Source organism: Apteryx mantelli, chromosome 20, assembly GCF_036417845.1.
Source record: "Apteryx mantelli isolate bAptMan1 chromosome 20, bAptMan1.hap1, whole genome shotgun sequence".
Classification (NCBI taxonomy): Eukaryota; Metazoa; Chordata; class Aves; order Apterygiformes; family Apterygidae; genus Apteryx; species Apteryx mantelli.
This window is the reverse complement of record NC_089997.1, coordinates 12976216-12995920: the sequence shown is the minus strand read 5'-3', so window position 1 is coordinate 12995920 and position 19705 is coordinate 12976216. Positions and strand designations below refer to the sequence as shown.

Genomic DNA, 19705 nt, shown 5'->3' with positions numbered 1-19705 from the left:
CAGAGGAGCAGCCACAGCACCCGACGGATCAGGAGTCCCTCTGCCTCCATCCGCAGCCTCCTGCCCTGACGGCACTGCCCTGATGCGCCCCACTCCCTGACACAGCTCCTGGGGACTCGCACAGGACAACAAAGATGGGAGGCCAATATATATCTGCAGGTGCTGGCTCAGCTGCAGGAAGAGCCAATCGAAGCAGCAGGCACCTTTTTAGACATTATCAGGGGTTATCTCCCTTCTGACACAGCCCAGCCCTCCAATGAACTTCTCCAGCGCTCTTCATGACCATATATGAGGCACGGCTCCACTGCGGATGTCACGGTCGCTGCTCTGGGGCATCATCACGGGGCCCATCCCAGTGGGACAGGGCAGATCCTGGTGAGGAAATGGGTCTGTTGCCCCTTGTACCCCACTGTGGGGACCGGGAGCTTTGGGCATGTCGTACACTGTGTTTGCCCGAGTGCCCAAGGTGTGAGTGTCCAGCTGTCCCCGCACCATGGGAACTGTGGAGCTGGGATTGCCCCTGGGACAGGCTGTGTCAGGAAGGGAAGGAAACAGAAACAGCCCCTCACCCTGCTACAGCCCTGCTGTGCCGGGAGCAGCAGCGGTGAAAGGCCTCTTTGCCACGGCCAGAGACCCATCCTGTGAGTGCGGGCTTGTCGATCCCTTCCTGGACAGCCCTGCGGTGGGTGCCCTGGTCAGGAGCAGGGAGCTGGGCCATTTCACTCCTCTGACAGCATACAGGGCAGCCCAGGCGTTCAGACCCCCCCGACTCTCAGCATGTTCACCCCACAGCCCGTTATTCCCTCGCAGGGGCTGATCGGGAGATCAAAGCCTCGCCTGCAGGTGCACAAACCACAGCCCACGTGACCTCGGCAGCCTGCGTCGCGCTCTCCCTGCAGCAGCGCCCGAGCCAGGAAGACGGTGGTTTCTCTCTGGGCTTGCTTCCCCAAGCACTGTCACTGCATGGAGCCGCTGTGCCAGCTCCAGCCCCAAACCTGCTCCCAGGGATGGCGCTGCAGGGGCTGCTCCTGCTGCCTTTGCAGACACGGCTGCTGGGCACAGCTCCTAGAGGGGGATTTTTCCTCGCAAGTGCCCAAACCACTCCTGGGGCCCTGCACTCAAGGCTGGGCAGGGGGACGGGTGTCCCCTGTGCAGCAGGGTCTCAGTGCTCACAGCTCACAGCACTACCACAGCCCAGGGCCATCGGCACTTGGCACCTCGCCATCTCTCTGTAACTCCCATCCATCGCACACCACCACTTATGCAAAGCAGAACACACATTTCACTGCAGTTTCTCATTAGTGATGATGCATCTCACACCACCCCACCACGCTGCTATTGCACACCTTCATGCATTTCAGTGCCATTAGACTTTCACGTATGGTCATGCATTTTACTTTTCCACTTACTCAGTGGTTTTCTATTCAGAAATGCTGGGGCATTGTATTAGGCTCTTTGAATATTATTGTGCCTTTCTTTTTTCACATTACTGCATTATGTTCCCCTTCCATGGGATGCTGTCCTTATCCTCTCAGGAGCACTTTGCATTTAACTTATTCACCTTCCCTTCCCTTCCCAACAGGCACACGGCTTGGATACTGATTGTGAGGTCACCGCTGCCGGAGTGCCTGATAGGCCAGCAGCAGGCACATGGGTGGGACATGTGCTTTTGAGGTCATTCCTGCTGCAGTAACTGATAGGCCAGCAGCAGGCACAGGGCTTGAATGTCGACTGTCAGGTCAGTGCTCCCGGAATAGCTCATAGGCCAGCGGCAGACACAGCGCTTGGATGTTGATTGTGAGGTCACTTCTCCCAGAGCCCCTGATAGGCCAGCAGCAGGCACATAGCTTTGATGCTGATTGTGAGGTCACTGCAGCTTGAATGCCTGATAGGCCAGCAGCAGGCACTTGGCTTGCATGGTGATTGTGAGGTCACTACTGACCGAGTCCCTCATAGGCAAGGAGCAAGCACATGGCTTGGTTGTTGACTGTGACATCACTTCTTCCCGAGTACCTGATAGGCCAGTAGAAGGCACATGGCTTGGATCTGGATTCTGAGGTCACTGCTGCCTTAGCATGGTGCATCGGGGACACAGAGGGGACACAACTAGACATGGCAGCAGGCAGAGCTCCCCAAGGGCCTGAAAACACAGCAAGGCCAACTCTCCATCCCTGGAAGTTCCTTTTACTCCCCCAAAAGGCTTTGAAAAGGGACTTTCTGGGAACATCCATTTTCAGCCCTGCTCATGTTCAGTTCCCACCTCAAGGAAGCAGATGAAGTGGTCCCAACGGGCTTCACCTGGCTGAATCTTCCCTCTCTCTTGTGCCCAGTCTGCTGCCAAAAAGAGGCCTCTGTGGGGGTTTTTCTCATGCCTGCCTTTGGGGCTCACATTACCTCTCTCTCCTCCAAGAGCCTTTGCACCCAGCCTCCAATCAGCACATACTTGGACAGAGAATTGGAGATCTCTAACATGTGACAGCCCCGAAGGCAATATTAAAGCAGGTGAACACATGAAGAACAGGGACCCAGTACGGACCTTGCAGGAAAATCTCACAAGCTCCCTGCTGTTGGACAGGGGTAATTTCTACAGCACACAGACCCTGGAAATCAGACATTACTAATGCTGCAGATCTGTATGCTGCTGGGAAAGGAGTGACCTCAAAGTAGAGTCCCAGCCATGTGCTTGCTGCTGGCCTAGCAGGGACTCAGAAAGACATGACCTCACAGGCACCTGCAGAACAGTGTTTCTGTCACAGGCCTATAAGCCTCTGAGACAGAACTGATCTCAAAAGCTCATACCCAGGCCATGGACCTGCTGCAGCCCTATCAACTGCTCTGGTAGAAGTGACCTCACAATCAGCTTTCCAGACACATCTCTGCTGCTATCCAATCAGTTCATCATGCACAAGTGACTTCACAAGCAACAGACAAGCCTTCTTCCTCCAGATGGCCTATCAGGTACTCAGGCAGAAGTGACCTCATCATTAATAGCCGAGCCATGTGCCTCCTGCTGGCCTATCAACTACTTACAAAGAATTAACCTGACACCAGTGATTTTCCGGCATTCCTCTCGCAGGCAGTAGTGACCTCACTACCCACACCCCAGCCACGTGGCTATTGCCACCTGCAGCTCCCCCTGCCTTCCCCCAAGGCTGAGCCAGCTCCTCAACGGCCTCCCTGATTCACCTCATGGCTTCACAATGCTCATAGTGCAGCAAAACACCCATTACATACCAGTTATTAACCCAAAAAAGCGTTAGCTTCTGCCTAGGTATTACCTACATCTAGCCTATGACACTTAGGAATTGGAGAACAGCCTGTAAGGAATTCCTGGCAACATTTTCTAATGGGAGGATTGCATGGGAGCAGCGACCATGAAACTGAAGACAGCAGGGCCTCCTGTCCCAGGCAGAGGGAGAAGCCTTCCAGCACCTCAGAAGTCTGGTTCCTTCCCCAATGCTGAACAAAACCAGAAAATCCTCTACACATCCAGGACAACAAGCATTCTCCTATTTCATGGTTTCACCTTCTGGAGCTCCTGCAGCAAAGCAGCCCCATCACCAGCACCGCTGCCCCCACCCCGGCGGGAGGGCACCCGCTGCCATTTGAACGCGCCTGCAGCCCCCACCAAACCCACTCGCACCCGCTCTCTCTCCCACTCGCTTCTCTCCTTTCCTCCCTCTCCTCTTCCCCACCAGCTCCCAAGGGACCCACCACATGGCCTCCCTCTCCCCAGGGGTCGCTGCAGAGCAGCGCAGTGCCCTGCTCCAGGCGCAGGCCTGGCTGCGGAGGAAGCTGCCCAGCTGGCTGCCGGCACGGGGAGCTGCCTCACTCCTGACGCTGCTGCCTGAGGGGTCTGTTTGCGCCCTGCCCCGAGTGACCGGCCCTGTGGGGCCACGGGGCACTGCTGCTGCTGCTGCACAGCTCTGCCCTGCTCTCGGTGCTGCCCTGCTCTCCCGCTCCTCCGCTCTCCTCTCCCCTCCCCCTTCCCTTTTGCTTTGCTCTTTCATGCCTTTTCCTCCCTCGCTCCCTCTTTCTCTCCGCTCTCTTTTCTCTCCCTCCAGGTCAGGCCCCACCCCTTCCTCCCCTCCCTGAGGACCCTGCATGCTGGATTCTTATTGGCTGGTAGAGCCATCAGTCTGAGGGAGCCCCGCCCTCCTCTTGCCGGCCAACACGAGGGCTGCACTGGGGGCGTTGCCATGGCAATGCCATGGCCACATGACCCTGGTGGCGACCCCTCCCCCGGGCAGGACAGCGCCATCTTAGTGGCAGCTGTGGTGTGAGAGGCTCCTTCAGCGCTGATGAGCTGCTGTTCCGGGCTGACGCACGTTGAAACACGGTTCGTGCATGGGGCCGGTCAGGACACAGAGGAAGAGGGGGCCACAGCCCACCTGAAGGAGTCCTGGCGTTTCTGCAGCTCTGCCTGCGGCCTCCTTCCCGACGTGGCCTTTGCGCAGCCCAGGCTGGCGTTGTCTCCTTGAGGATTTGCAGCGTGTCCCAGCTGTGGGGTGGCCTGTGTGACGTGTGCAACCATGGAAGAAACACCCACAGTTTGCACCACAGTTAAGAATAAAGAGTCGCTGTATCTGGGGAAGGTGTTAGCTGTGAATGACTTACTGCTACCATGCAGAGCAGTTGAAGTACTGTTAAAAGCTGCCATAATTTCTTTCTAATATCTGACTCTGATCTTTAGAATTTCTGTTTTTCTCCTATAAAAGTGGGTTTTTCACTGTATTCAGTGGGAGGGAAAATGAATCTAAGTGCAGAGTGTGACTGCAAATTCTCAAACGTGTTCTTAAGTCTCTATCAGAAGGGAACATTTGAACTTTTTTTTTTTTTTTTTTTTTTTTTTAGGTTTTAGGAACCTGGCTAAGTGTCAGTTTGACTCTGTCATTATGTGCATTCCATATTAAGATGACCTGCTGCTTATAAATTTTGTTTTAATCCTTTTTTCACACTTGCTTTTCTTTGCTCTTACAAGTGCAGCTCTGTATCGGTTCTGCAGAAGCAGTATTGCAAACCAGCGCATGACGTGAAGATGATGGAAGATCTTGGGTTATTCAGTGACGCAGAAAAATCTAAATATTCATTTATCTTTCTCTTTTTGTGTAAGTAATATATTCACACAGCAAAATAATACTTCTAATGTAGCTGAAGTAACTTCTTGCACAGAGTACCACAGCCTGAGAAAACTTTTATTTTTCCTTTCTATTTTTAACTTACATATTGATAGGTATGACCATACTAGAGGCATCTGCTGAGCAGGGAGGACATATCTTCTTCCTCAGAAAATGTGAAATAGCAGTCACAAGTTGTCTACATCTTATGCTGCATTCTCTCAATTGCTTTTTTGTGATTTTTTTGAATGGACACTCTGTTTACAAACAGCTGTTTCAGGACTTGTTTTTTCACTCTGAAACTTACAAAAATAATGGCTGGAGTTGAAATATGCAAGAAGACTGTGTGATGCCTTCCATCGCATAGGCACAACTAAGCTGTTAATCTGTTGTGCTTTTAGTCCTCAGTTACTAAATATTACTGTTCCTCATGCACAAAAGAATGATGTTTGCTTGGGCAGTGTGGTTAGCCTACAGGCTAAAAAGGTGCTGTACAGCTTCCTGTGCTTGTCCCAGTGACTGAGGTTTGGATTGCCGTTTGCCTGTTTTTCCTTGACATCTCATCACCTCCCAGAGAATCTCCTGGGTCTTGTAGTTTAGTCGCCTGTTAGAGGGAAATGTGTCCTAGAATCGTTTTCATAAATGGACTTAAGCTCCCTTGTGAACTGTTCCCTTCAATTGAGAGCCACTTCCAGAATTTCCTTTTCATGGATCTGAAGCCTCCTCAAATCCAGGCTGCATTTAGTGATGGCAACTCTATGTGTATTTGTTCCTGTGCCAGCATTACCCGTGAGCGTAACTGGTTCTCTGTCCCTAGAGCAACTTCTACCAACCATGTTTCCTCTGTCTTCGTTTTGCTCCATTAAATTAAATTCTGTCTGCTGGGTGCTTCCTGTGGGTGTTACTGCCCTGTTCTTTGAGAACTCTGGGATAAAAAGCAAAGATAGATTCATGTATTTCAGGAATCCCTGTGGATGTTGTGCTTTTTGCTCTGCTAATTTTTTTTTTTTTTCTAACATGTCCTGGGCCATGAATCAACATGTTAACAGAGAGGCAAAGTAGGCCATGAACTAAATTTAAAAGTACTGGTTTTCTTCTTGTATTAAAATATGCATCCATTTTCTCATCTCTGTTAGACTGACAGATATAGGCCTAAAATAGAATGGGCATCTTGTGAAAATAGGTAAAACTAGATGGTTGGATTCCAGTGATCCTTCCTTGTTTTCTGCATCGTAGAACTGCATGCTAATCTTTTGTGTATATGCAGAGCCTTGATAAAGCTACTGTGTAGGCACCAAGTGTGCACATGTCAGATATTCTGCGTGTTTGTGGCTGATCCTTCTTGTTTCTTGTAATAAGGAAAACCTTGAGGCGTACTCCCAAGGAAGGAAGAACCAGAAAGAAACTTAAAGAAAGAACTGTTGATGAAATTGTTGACACTCAAGATGGCAGTGCAGGTTAGTTCTGGCTTTCAATTTTCTTTACTGTGTTTTGGCCAAAAGTCTCCTCTGAAGCAACTGAAAGGAGCTGAACTACTGGCCATTTTTTATCTATTCACATTTCTGTACACCTTAGCGCTTACAAGCCATAGTCAGGGACTCCAGGGCCCTGCTGATAAGCTCTGGACAAAGAGTCAGGAAACAAAACTAGACCTTTTCCCAAATGCTTATAACCGAGCACAAGAGAAAAGGCAAGAGATAGCTGTTGACAGGTGGGAATACAAGGAAATGCGCAGTCCTACTCTGAATGATGAGCACTGCTCTCACTGCAGCAGTAGCCTGACAGTTTTCATGGGTTTTGAGCAGCCCAGCAAGAATTTTCAGGAGGTAAGGAAGACTGCTAGATGCATATGAAAACCTTTTGCCAAGCGTGAAGGTGGCAGGTGAGAAGAGAACATGCTTCTGCATTTTTGTATTGAGGGGTTAGTCAGTGAGAGGTGCTGTCGGGGCCAGCCCAGAATTCAGAGCTGTTTTCTGGGCAGCCAGTGGGAAATAATGTAGGAATTAAGGTAATTCGTGAAAGGCCTTAGCAACTCTGTTTGCTGTGAGAGAAGAAATTTGAAGGGTTTCAGGAGCATGCTCTTTGTGATGAAGGGAATAAGTTCAGAAGATGATCTTTAGAGCAGGCTGTATTTAGGGCAAGGCTGTATTTCAGGACAGAAGAGGATGTTGCAGTAGTTGAGCTGATCATGCCTTGAGGAAGAGATGTAATTATTGCAATACCTCGTGAGGGCAGTACCTTGCCCATGTTCCACAGCCTGTGCAAGACTTGAACAAGGGGAATAAAAACCTATAAAAAGGCTCAAGCCAAAACCTGTATGCATCATAATTATCATCCATCATAATTATCATCCTGTGTGCATCATAATTAATTGAAGCTCTCTCAGGAGCCCCCTTCTTGACTTGTCCTGCTGGTTTTGGTAACAGCTGTGAACACGAAGTTCAGGGGAAATCAGGTGGAATAGATTCACAAATACAGTTACTTTGCAAGGCTTTACAGTTACTTTGCAAGGCTCTGGCCTATCATATGCCAAAGTCAAGCTGCATATAAGTACCATGTACTTTTCTTTTTTTTTTTAACCTTCCCAACAAAGACAGAATTCTGCTCTCCCAAGGAAGAACATGTAATGCAGTTTGAAATCAGATGCATGAGGAATACATATAATGGGCTGGAAACTTCACAGATCTCACAGTACCTTCTGGGGTAGACTTCACTTGATTTTTGATGCGACTTAGTGTGACCTAATGTTGTTTTTGTTATTGCCTTTGAAATGCTTGCAGATGGAAACTTGCAGTCTACAGCAGTGATTCCCCATCCTCCGCTGATGAAGAGGAGCAACATTTTGCCCAGGAATCTACTGAGGAGGAGGAACAGCTGCCTGACTGTGAAGTGTTCTCCTCCCTGCTCCTGTACAGAGTCTAAAGGGTGGCAATACTTAATCCTTTGGCATAATATGTAAGTAGTTGGCACTGGTGGCTCTTAAGTGGGCTCTCTACCATTGGACTTTTAGAATTGATTCTTTAAGAGCAATTGGATTTCTCTGGAGAGGCTATTCAGAAAGACAACCCCCATAACAGAAAATGTATAAATAGAGGCAGTGATGGGGTTTCTTTGCCTTCCTTTAACCTAGGACGTGGGTTCTGTTGAATTTATCTTTAGGTAAACTGAGGCAGCAATACATTTGTGTGCTTGAAAAACTTCTCCCAATACTGAGCTTTTATAGTAGCAGTAAAGCCAGTTCTTAAGAATTTTTAAAATGCAGCATATATGTAGATTCAAAGTAGAGGGAATTCCTTGCCATAGTTAAAGGCTTAGTGTCTTGTGTGATAAAAGGAAAGTATACTCAAAAGGTTTAAAAAGGTGGTTTGGGGGGTTTTGTTGTCTTTGAGTGTTTTACGTACATGTGACCTTGATGAGATTATAAGCAGAAGAGGTTTATCTGTTGGAAGTCAATTGTAACTTTTTGCTTGAAAGACCAGGTGTTTCCCTTTATGGGCACAATATCTGTAGATTTAAGAGTTAGCTGTATATATTCTCTATCAGCAAAACTCATCTCACAGTATGATGAAATATAACTGTATAATATATCTTCTCTTTCAATAAGGTTAAAAGTACTGCAAAGAAGGAAACAAAAACCTTCAGATGTTTTGCTGCTTTATTCATTGACATTCTCTTCTACACAACAGCAGGCTAGCTTTTCTAGTTGCTATTTAAATATTATCTGGAAACGCAGAATACATTTTTCTTCCTCCCAGCTTTAGACTTTCTCCTCAGCTATTGCCGACTAATTCTGGGAGACAAAATCCAACAAGTTAAACCTTTTTAAGAAGGAATGAAAGCCTTTTCTATCAAGTCCTGCCTGTCTCTCTGGAGATAGATCAGATCCATGGATGGGGATCGACTAGAGGACTGAGTTTAGAGGACTGAGTTTAGTGAACTGCTAAGGATATGAAGTGGAAATGGGAGGAGGCAGATGGACTGTGGGGAAGCAGCAATAGTTTGGGGAGAAGCTGCAAGGCTTTAGATAGCAGGACAGTATGAGTCATGATATTTTGTGATATCATTTGAAGGAACTGCAAGAAAGGCTTCAGGTAGAGCCTCAAAGGTGTCAATGTTTGAGGTAGTGCTACTTGGGCTGAAGGGCTTTGAACTCTTTGAGGAGGCTTGTGTTAACTATCATATCCTAAATCCATTTTTTCTCATCCTCTTTGGAAAGGTTAAGGTGGAACCTTTGCCCCCTGGCTACTGGACATCAGAGAGCTGATCCTGAGGAAATGGAGGACTGTTTCCAGGGCCAGCACTGACCCCTGACCTGGGGACTTAGCCCTGAACTACTGGAGTCTTCTGTGAGAAGAGGGACCTGCTTTGATGCCAGAAACTGTTGACATGCTGGAATTTCAGTATTCAATTTTAGAAGGAATTTGCCAACAGTAGCCAAGTTATGCACTTTCAAAGCATTTGATGGTAAACGCATTCAGTCAAGATTTTTGTAAGCAACTTGTAAGATCTTCAGGTAGGTGCCCTTGTGATAACAGTATCCAGTTGCTTGGGAAAGTGCAGTGGTCAGGTGCTTCAAGGGCACATAAGTGAAACTGGAAAAGGAAAATGAAAGCAAACTCAAAAATATACGTATCCATCCATCTGAAGTTGCAAGCAACAAAACTGGTACCTGTGCTGGACTGTTCTGTAATAATGTGGTAATGTAGCTTCCCATGAGACTCCAATATCCTCCCATTATACATGGACATGTGGAACATAAATGATAGTTGGTGCTGTTCCTCTGGGCTTCCCACGTGCTCGTGAAAAGGAAGTTTGTAGGAGAATATTGAGCCATGTAGAACAGGCTGCTGTGTAACTAATAACTCTGTATCTATGCAAACGAACACATGTAAACACAAGAAAACAGGATGTAAAATGTAAACTGATGAAAACTGTATCAACCAGATAGTACATAGAGACAAAGTGTCAGAACACACCTACCAGGACAAACCAATTACTTAATAATAGGGTATAATTTCTACTCTGATTAAATTACAGACCCACACAGACAGAAATGGACCTTAACCTCTGTGTGACTTCAGAGCTACTGAGCTGTAAGGTCACTCCTAAGGAGCCTCACAGCTCGATTCATGTGGGGGTGTGCTTGAGAAAAGAAGCCGAGCCCTTCAGCAAGGTGGATGAGCCTGGGTGCACTGCTGCACCCCCGGGACTGCCAAGTTTTCAGGTCAGGGTGGGCTTGTGCCCAAGTCAGTCTGGAGCACAAGGCAGGAGAGGTGAGGGCAGGCACTGTCCTATTCACCTGGTCATGAATCATAATTTCAAAGGTCATTTTGTAAGAGGTGACCAGCCTTCAAGCTGTCTGAAGAGCTCCCCAGCTCACAGGCTGCTGCCTCCTTTCCAGAGGCTCCTTCAGACCAGGTTTCTTGCTCAGGAACATCACAAGCCGTTGCCTGTACGTGGTGCCTCAAGCACATTAGCACATGCTATTGGTACATATGAGCACTGACTAGACATTGTTGGTAGATGACCACAGGGGCAACCATCACATAACCCAAATGGAGATCTTCCTTTTATGTCACAGATGAGCCCTCAACCATGTAACTTGTCTGCCCATACTGTCACAGCTCTCAGATGTTTCTACTAAAGGTCCAGATGCTGTAATACAGTGTCATGCTATGAAGACTTGACAGTAACAACTGAGACAGTAACATAATAAATATGTTTATTTCCTCACACAAGCTTTTGGATTAGTAACATCCATTAAAATAATGTGATTACTGGTTTAGAAAGGATAACCCCAAACCGTCGGTTACTGCGCTATTAATTGGAAGCACTGCTTACCCCTACTTGAAAGCTTTCTTGCTCACTCTTAGTGAGAGGACTCTCAACCTCGAGGAGTTACCTTAACCCAGCATCCCAGGAAAAGGGGAGGGGGGGAATACTCACAGTCCAGCCAGAGAGGATGGTCAGGTCACGTTCCCATCCCTGCTCAAACTCTCTTAGCTTCCAAGTCTCTCTTTATACAGCTGGGGCTCTGGGCAAGCAATGCTTTTGCTGACCTCTGCGAGTTTCATAATAACAGGACTGTTTGTCTGCTTGGAAAGACCCTGCTAGCGAGGCAAGACCACAATACCTCCGTATCGCTTCTTCCCTCCCTGCGGATCCATGCAGATTCCTCGGCCTTGTCAGGTGGCAGAGTTCTTTAGTCCTGTTAACTCTTCTATTCCGCAGCCTTGAGCATATCAGTCCTTGCGCATATCAGCAGGCAGACTTCTTCAGTCCTGTTAACTCTTCACTCGCTCGTCAAAAGGAAAAACAATGACCCAGTGGAGCCAATTCAGCAGAAGGCCATCGGGGTGCTCAGGCAGCTGCCGCACAAACTTTTGTGTCCACAGGGCCAGCCCTCCTGCCTTTCCAGCCAGAACAGAGGCAAAAGAGACTGCATCTCATGACACACAAGTCCCACAGGGCTAAGAGGGGTTGAGTGGTGGCACCCATTGGTACCACAACAGGAGCAAAGCACCTCCCAGGAAGGAGAGATGGACAGAAACCAAGAGGAAATACCAGTAGCTCTCCTCCCTTCAGCCCCAGACATGCCAGGCCCCTGTGCTTCAGGGAGAGTTTTTGTGGCCCCCTCCCCTCAGGGGACAGAGCTTGGCGCCCAAGGGGGACTCACCCCATGCCCAAGGGCAAGTCTCCATGCCTGGGAGGAAATGACTGTGGCTTGGCCTCTCTCTCCCCACTGACCATTGTGGGAGGCTGGAGGGACCAGCTCAGGCCATCAGGGCTCTCTAAACCTGAGAGAATCAGTGAACGGTCATCTGCAGGGAGATGAGGGGAATCCCATGCATGGGATCTCTACTGACTTTGCATCATGAGTTTGGAGGAATCCTGATGATTTCTCTGCCCCAGTTTCCTTTTAAAAGGAGCATGATCCAGAGTTTGTGACCAAGAGTTATGGAAAAAGTCAGGCCTTGCCGGAGGAGTTTTCAAAGTTTCCATCAGCTCAGAGGTTTCAATCTCCTTTGAGAGCCTATTATGCACTACTCACTCTCTGCAATCCCTGAGGAGAGCTGAGCTGAAATTAATCTTCAGAGACTCATTTGAGCTCTAAATCCTAGGACACTCCAGAGAGCAGGGGGCATTCGGGTGCTGCTGGAGACTCACTGAGGGAGCTGCTAGAAGAAGACAGCAAGTGCAGAGCAATGCCTGAACTCTGGGTCAGGGTTTGCAGAGAGCTCATGGAAGAGAAGGACATGGTGGGGAAGAGACAGGAGGTGAGACCCCAGCTTGATCCTCCTTCCCAGGAACAATCAGTGCAGAGATCGTCACATCATCCTGAGGATTGCAGCTTTGTGTTGTGTCTTCTGAGTCAGGTCTGTTCCTCTTGAGCTGGTGAGGCTTTGCATGGTGGCACCTATGGGCAAGAATGGTGATGGGCATGTCCTTTTTTGCATGTCTTTCCCCCACCATCTCCCTCTTCCCTCTACACATTTCTTCTGATTCCCTTGTTTGATGAGCAGAGTGCTGGTGAGTTTGCCGGTGGGTGCAGAGTTAGACTTATGCCTTTGCTGTTCCTGAGCCTACCCAGAGCCCAGTCGAGGGGCACCCACACCTCCGTTGGGAGGTAGGATCCAGGTAGAGGGGTGTGTTTCTCAGGCAGAAATTTTCCCTGGCCATGCACACAGGCATGTCCTGGGCATTCACCACAAACAGGAGTGGAACAATGCTCTTCCCAATCTCACCTACCACTTACCATGGAGATACCCACTCCTAGCAATGCTGCTCAGGGGGCCCCATGAGCACAGCTGGCAGTGCTGAGGTCCAGCTGCTGGGCTGTGCTGCGAGGCAGCCCAAAGCCCTCAGAAACCATTGCTGAGGGGGAAACTACACAGGCTGAATGATCTTATCTGCCCTCTTCCCTCCCACTCTGCTCAAAATCTCTCTTCCTCATGTTGCCCAGTTAGCTCAGGTGTCCATCTTCTCTCACGGCTATCTCACTTTTATTTATCTCTCTGAGAATCCTCTTAGACAGTCCAACTCCACAGTTCTGGATGCCAGCTCCTGACCCACACACTGTCAAAGGAAGCACACGGTCTGTCCCTTCTCCCTTTCAGAGAGCTGAGGTCAGCTGTTTGGTGCAGTGCCTGTCCTGCTCCTTTGAGGAGAAAGGACATCTGGCATGATGTGCTCACATAAAGGGATTTTCTTGCCTGGTAGGGATTGTGATTGCTATTTGGAATAACTTCAGGTGTGGGAGAGACACTGTCAAAGTCTGAGTGAATGCCTTCTCTCTTTTAACTCCACTCCAGCCATGAAATTAGCACCTCCATGGGGCAGCCCACCACCATCGCGCTCTTAGGAGGCCCTTCTCTTTAAAAGCATGGTTTAACTCTCTGGAAAAAACATATACTCTCCTTTCACCAGTCATGGAGGCCATAAAGGGAGACAAATGCAGTCAGAGAAGTGCCATGGTCCGTATTTTCTCTGTTGGCAACTTCCCTCATGATTCTTCTACACAAGAAAGAAAGAAAGAAACAAACAAACAAACAAACAAACAAAAAAACAAACAAATGTTCTTTCTCGTAGGCTGCCTCGCTGGCAAAAGAGGAATGAGGGACCTGTGGCGCTACATGGAGAAAGGGGAATGGGACAATCGTACATCGCCAGTGAATTTTATCCTGCTGGGAATGGGGAATGTCTCTTCAGTAAAGACACTGTTCTTCCTTCTCTTGCTCATGATCTACTCAGTGACCATGGTTGGGAATATCCTCATCGTTGTGCTTGTGGTGGCAGACCAGCATCTGCACACTCCCATGTACTTCTTCCTGGGCAATCTGTCCTCCTTGGAGACCTGCTACAGCTCCACCATCTTGCCCCGGCTGCTGGCCAGCTTCCTGACTGGGCACAGCAGCATCTCTGCTCATGGCTGTATTACACAACTACATTTCTTTTGCGCTTTTGCATCTAGCGAGTGTTACCTCCTGGCGGTCATGTCCTATGATCGGTACTTGGCCATATGCCAGCCCCTGCTCTATGCAAGCCTCATGACCTGGAAAGTCTCTCTATGGCTGACAGCAGCATCTTGGCTAGTGGGATTCCTTAGCTGTACAATAGTCCCTTCTTTCTTATCGCAGTTTAAGTTCTGTGGCCCTAAGAAAATCGACCACTTCTTCTGTGATCTTACCCCGTTGCTGGAACTCTCCTGCAGTGACACCAGGGTGGTTACAACAGTAAGTTTCATCCTATGTTTCCTTAATCTAGTGTTCCCTTTCCTGTTCACACTGGCCTCCTATGTGTGCATCATAGCTGCCATCCTGAGGATCCCAACCAACATGGGCAGGCAGAAGGCCTTCTCCACCTGCTCCTCTCACCTCACTGTTGTCACTGTTTTCTATGGCACCCTCATCACTGTCTACATGGTGCCCAGAACTCCCCAGCTGAGGCAGCTCAACAAAGTGTTCTCCTTTTTCTACACCATCCTCACGCCCCTGGTCAATCCCCTCATCTACAGCCTGCGGAACAGGGAGGTCAGGGAGGCCCTGAGGAAAGCACTCAGGAAAGCTCTGGCTTTCACCCAGCGCTCACAGCAGTTCTGCACTCCTGCATGAGAAACACTGCTGGTTCTGAAAAGTGATAAAGTCAATGTGGGGAGTAGTGATGTGCTGCATCGTATGTATCCCTTGAGAAGACCACAGCACTGAGAATATTGGTGGAAAGCAGATAGGAAGAGAGTATAGATTTCTATCAGCAATTAAATGGATAGTTTAGAAGAGAATGGAAATGCTTCCCTTCTTCATGCTTCATGAGAATTCTTCATGCTTCCTTTACAGAAAAGTAGTATTGCTGTACGTGGGAAAAGTGGTATTGCTGTACGTGGAAAGTGCTGCGGTGTTATCATTTTCTTTTCCTGTGGTAAGAGGAAATTCATCTGGGGTGAAATGTGAGCAAAATCACACAGAATCACAGAACAATTGAGGTCGGGAGAACAGGCAGGGAGATCAGGAGTGGCAGTGCTTTCCTGACTGCAGGTTCCTCAGATGGGAACCATCTCCCTCTGCTGTGAACATTTCCAGGGTAGAGGTCAGTGCCTCAGCCTGCAGCCCTCATCACTCTTCAGTTTAAAGGACATGCACACATTAGTAGAGTTACTCAAACACATGTAGGTGTCTCCTGTAATTTGTGATGGCCTCAAGTTTCCCAGGCATCTGTGGGCTCCTGGCAGATAGGGGAAATAGCGAAGGGACCTGATGCCACTGGTGCTGCAAGTGGACACTGTAGGCAAACCCCAGGGCATCTGAAAAGTCCCTCAATATCATGGGCAAGAGCACTCACACCTGCAGGCAGGGACTTCAGTGCCAGCCTGTCTGTGATTCTGCCCATGTTGAGTCCGATGGGCACATGCAGTGTCCCTTCAGAGCGCCTCTTTTTGTCTGTGGTCTCTCAAGGGAGCCTGCAGGTCAGCTCAGGTGGAGAAGGCTCCTGGGTCAACAAACAGCCTTTGGTGAGATGAAATGGGGCCCAAAAGCCCAACTCCTGCTAATGTCTAAATCACTATGCTCACCACCCATTTCACTACCTGAGGTGGCCCTCAGAGCAGTTGTCGGTGTCTGTGGTGAGACTATCTTTCCTTGGGAGGTCATCAGCAGAGGATCCCTTTCTATCCCATGGCAATCAGGTCAGCAGAGTCAGCAAAGCCAGGCTTTGGCCCTAGGAAGTTGTCAAAGGCCTTTGTAGGCACCTTGCGCACCTCTCTATGTTGTCCTGCCCGCTCCTCCCTCTCAGTGCCCATTCTCTATCCTAAAAAAGTCAAAATGGGACATCCCATCTCAGGACCCATGTGTACTGTTCCTGCTGTACTTCTCATCTACCTTCCACTGAAATCATAACTTGAACTTTAGTGGAACGGCCAGAGGCACTGCTAAAACTAGAGGCAGATGACTGCAGATACTTTGTGCCCTGATGTTCAGTCTTAATCTCAGTTATGATTAACCATGCCCATGTGCTGGGATTTTTTTCAGGGTGTGGAGATTTTGGACCCCAATTGCAACAAAAGAGCAAAGAGAAAGGTGACTAGTATCAGGGAGCAGTTTTGCTTCTTCTACCTGGTCAATGGCAGGCAGCAAAAGACTTGGACTGAGAAAGCAGCTTAGCTGGAAATGGTGACAGATGGAAACAGATTGCCATTCTCAGATCAGGGGGTAGCACATCTGACACCCAGTCTGTGATAGCTGGTGGGTAGCTACTCTGTCCTTACAGAAGGTGCAAGGACACTGACACTTCCAGAGAGCAATTGCTTTCCCCCTTGCTAGGAGGACTCTGTGGACCAAAATGAACTACGATCGCAAAGCTCCTCTTTGCATCCACTGGCCATGACAGAAGTGCAGGGGATGCCCTCAGAGGGAGGCATCAACATGGGAGGCATCAACAGATGCCTGGGGAGATGTTGCAGGATTCATTTCACCCAAGGGCAGAGGAGCCCAAGTGAGACACTTGAGTCTATGGTGATTGTCAGCTCCTCCTGCCTGCAAGGCTCAGTACCCCTGGAGGTGATTCCCCCTCCATCTGTATGCATCCATCCCATGAGGGGAGAAAACTTGCTCTAAAACTCTGGTTCTTTGGCCAGCTTCCCTAAATTGAAGGCATGGATTCACAGGTGTGTCTTGGCTACCACCACATTCCTTCATAAAGAGATCAATGAGTGGGCAATGAATCAAGGCCCTCCTATGGACATGTCCAGACTGGAGAACAGGAATCTCTCCTTAATTTGCTTCATCTCATTTACATGTTATTTTATACAGGAATTCTCATTTCCTTCTTGTTTTACTGTCATTCTTATTTCTCCCCAATAAAACTCTCTTTTTTCCTGCACAGGCTGGGTACTGGGAGGAAATGAATGATCTTCCTTCCTGATATATTGATTTCTTCAGTGAGACCTTTTTTTGTGCAGGACTCCCTGGGAGGGAACCAGGATTTAAGGACTGGGGTGGTGGGCATGTTGAGGGAAGGGGCAATGTGGTGGCCTTTTGGGTTCAGGTTTGGGAGAGGAAAGGGGGGATGGTTGTGAAGGTCCCAGGGTGGGGGCCAATGTCTCACTGAAGGGGAGTTTGTGCCATGCTCAGCATGTTTGGGGTGGTTCCTGGTCTGGGTCAGAGGGCCTGTGCAGCGTAGTACACAAAGAGGCACCCAATATCAGCTGGGAAGAGGGGTCTGTTCAACACCTGGCAAAATGGGGGGATGCTGTTGTGAGAGGGGGAAGGGTCTGTGCAGCACCCAGCAAACCCAGGGGCCCATTCTGGTTCCCTGGGCAGTTCCCCGCTCCTGGCCCTGCTCTGATCTCCGTGGGGAAGATCTGGAGCAGGAGCTGCTGGGAGTGACCTATGCAGGGGAGTTGAAGGATGCTCTGCACCAAGTCTGAGATGGGCCCATGCTCACTGCTCCACAAGTGCACCCGCTAAGACCCCAGGGCTATGGGCAAGGACTGCAGAACTGGCTAGAGCTGTTACCCCTGTATCCATTCTTTGATGTTGGCACCTTTTGTCGATGGGGAGGAAAGCTGTGTCCCCAGCAGAATCCTGGAAGGAGCATAAGTTTGACCACTGAGCCTCCTGACCTTGTCAGTGACCTCACAATATGAGGCCAGTACTGTCTGTTGGGGGAGGATTCCCTACTCTTGGTCTTCTTGCCTGATCCAATTCCTGGGAGAACTTCTGCTCTTGCCCATGAGCCAGGAGGTTTCTGACCATCAAATTCCAGCTGGTGATTCAATGGCATGACAAGAGACGAGTGGGGGCACCAGCCCATTGAAGGGGGCACTTGCACATCACATCTCCATAGCTTGCAAGACAGGGGCAGGACATGGAGCCAGGATCTTGGGTGAGGGACTAGCCGTTTTGGCAGGTGGTTGTGCTGTTTGTGTATTTCCTTTGCAATAGAAACTGTTTTATTTTCAAGATGAAAGGGCTCTGGCTATAGGGTGAGACCTTCCTCCTTCAGGGGTGGGTTCAAGGCCAGATGACCCCAAAGCCTTTGCCATGGAGGTTTAATACTGCACCAGTGGCTTCCCCTTTCCAGAGGGATTTGGCCTTCAGGAGGTGTTAAAACATTGGCAGTAAAAGATTGAACAAGGAAGCAGCTGACTCATTGCTGAATGGATCAGGTGGCCCAGTTCCAGTGAACATAGAGGAGGGCAAGGTACTCAGTGCCTTCTTTCCCTCCATCTGCATCAATAAATTCCCCCAGGCCTCCCTGATCAGGGAAAACTTTCAAGGAGGTGAAGAACAACGAGCAACGGATGAGGGTCGAGTCAGGGGTTACTTATGAGAATGTGACCCCTACAAGTCCCTGAGTCCCTTGCTGGGGAGGAAATGCCTCTTCCTCTCCCAGACCATTGGGTGAGGCTGGAGGGACGAGCTCAGGCGGTATGGGCTTGCTAAAGCCAGGACCGTGTCAGAAACACAGCTGTCTGCAGGGAGGTGAGGTGAACCCCACTCATGGATCTCTCCTAGCTGCCAAGTGGGAGTGAGGGCCAGCTGCTCCCTCAGGGAGGGGGACTCGCTGCCATCGAGACCCCAAGGCCAGGCAGGCACAAGTGAAACAGGGGCTCAGACCACTGCCAGCAAGACCCTGAGGCCAGCTGGCTCTGAGAGACACAGGAGCTCAGGCCACTGCTGTCAAGACCCTGAGGCCAAATGGGCATGAGGGACATGGGGGCTCAGACCACCACCAGCGAGAACCCAGGTTCAGGTGGGCGCAAGGGACATGGGGGCTCAGGCCATCCCTGCAGCGCTGAGGATATCACTCAGAAGATAGAGTTAGGAAAGGGCACTGTGGGGAGAAGAGCTCTGGGCCAGGCCAGACTGTCAGGAGGAGTCGCAGGGGCAAGGCCCTGCACTGCCATGGGCAAGGCTTCAAGGTGCTCAGAGCAGCAGTGGCGATGGCACAAGCTCGCGGTTGGGGTGGAGTCCCCAGGCAAGGCTGATTAGGGCCATTAAGGTCTATCAGTGCCCTCAGGGTCCTGACACCCTTGCCCTATAACCCAAACTCCTAAAAATAGCCACTACCCCTAATGCCAAATCTATACCTTCTACCTAACCTTTGCCCACACCCTATTGTCCCTAACCCTAAACCGAAACTCACTTTAACCTTAAACCTAAAACTCAGCCTTACATGACCATAACCTAAACCTTACACTGTGTTAAAATTATCTATTCTCTTTTGTTTGTTTGCGGGCACTGATAATGAGCAGCAGGAGTCAGATTTCTAAGTTTTGCTAGCAATAAGGTGTCTCTTGGCAAGGAGCACAAGGAGGACCTCGAGCAGCTTTTTGTCACAACTTTTAAGCAATAGTAAGCTGTTACATATTCAATACTTTACTTTACACCAGCAACCAGATCTATCCACAATTCTTAGTTCTACCAATCCCCTTGCCAAGTTACGTTACGAGATAGTCCCGTGCCAGCCTTAAATGGTCCATTTTAAAATTATTCGTTAGCTAATTTTGCACCTCTTCTGGTGTTATCTTTGAAAAACTTAGTTGAACCATGCATGAGACACAACAAGAAAAAGAAAAATTCCAACTGCCAGAA

At 49.1% G+C, this 19705-nt stretch overlaps 3 protein-coding genes across 3 annotated transcripts in view; 2 read left to right on the top strand and 1 right to left on the bottom strand.

Annotated features, from left to right (window-relative positions):
• LOC136993803 (antigen WC1.1-like) overlaps positions 1 to 19705 on the top strand; it is a 350141-nt gene that overhangs the window by 77835 nt on the left and 252601 nt on the right. The window lies entirely within an intron of this gene.
• LOC136993747 (antigen WC1.1-like) overlaps positions 1 to 19705 on the bottom strand; it is a gene marked incomplete at both ends in the record, with an annotated part of 213633 nt that overhangs the window by 7546 nt on the left and 186382 nt on the right. The gene's annotated exons all lie outside the window — the stretch shown is intronic.
• LOC136993751 (olfactory receptor 6B1-like) lies at positions 13751 to 14728 on the top strand. The gene has a single exon (XM_067308694.1). It carries the CDS (start codon positions 13751 to 13753, stop codon positions 14726 to 14728), a length of 978 nt encoding a protein of 325 aa, XP_067164795.1.

What these genes read in the sequence shown, in the direction of transcription:
- LOC136993751 (XM_067308694.1), top strand. Translation starts at nt 13,751, where the DNA reads ATGGAGAAAGGGGAATGGGACAATCGTACATCGCCAGTGAATTTTATC.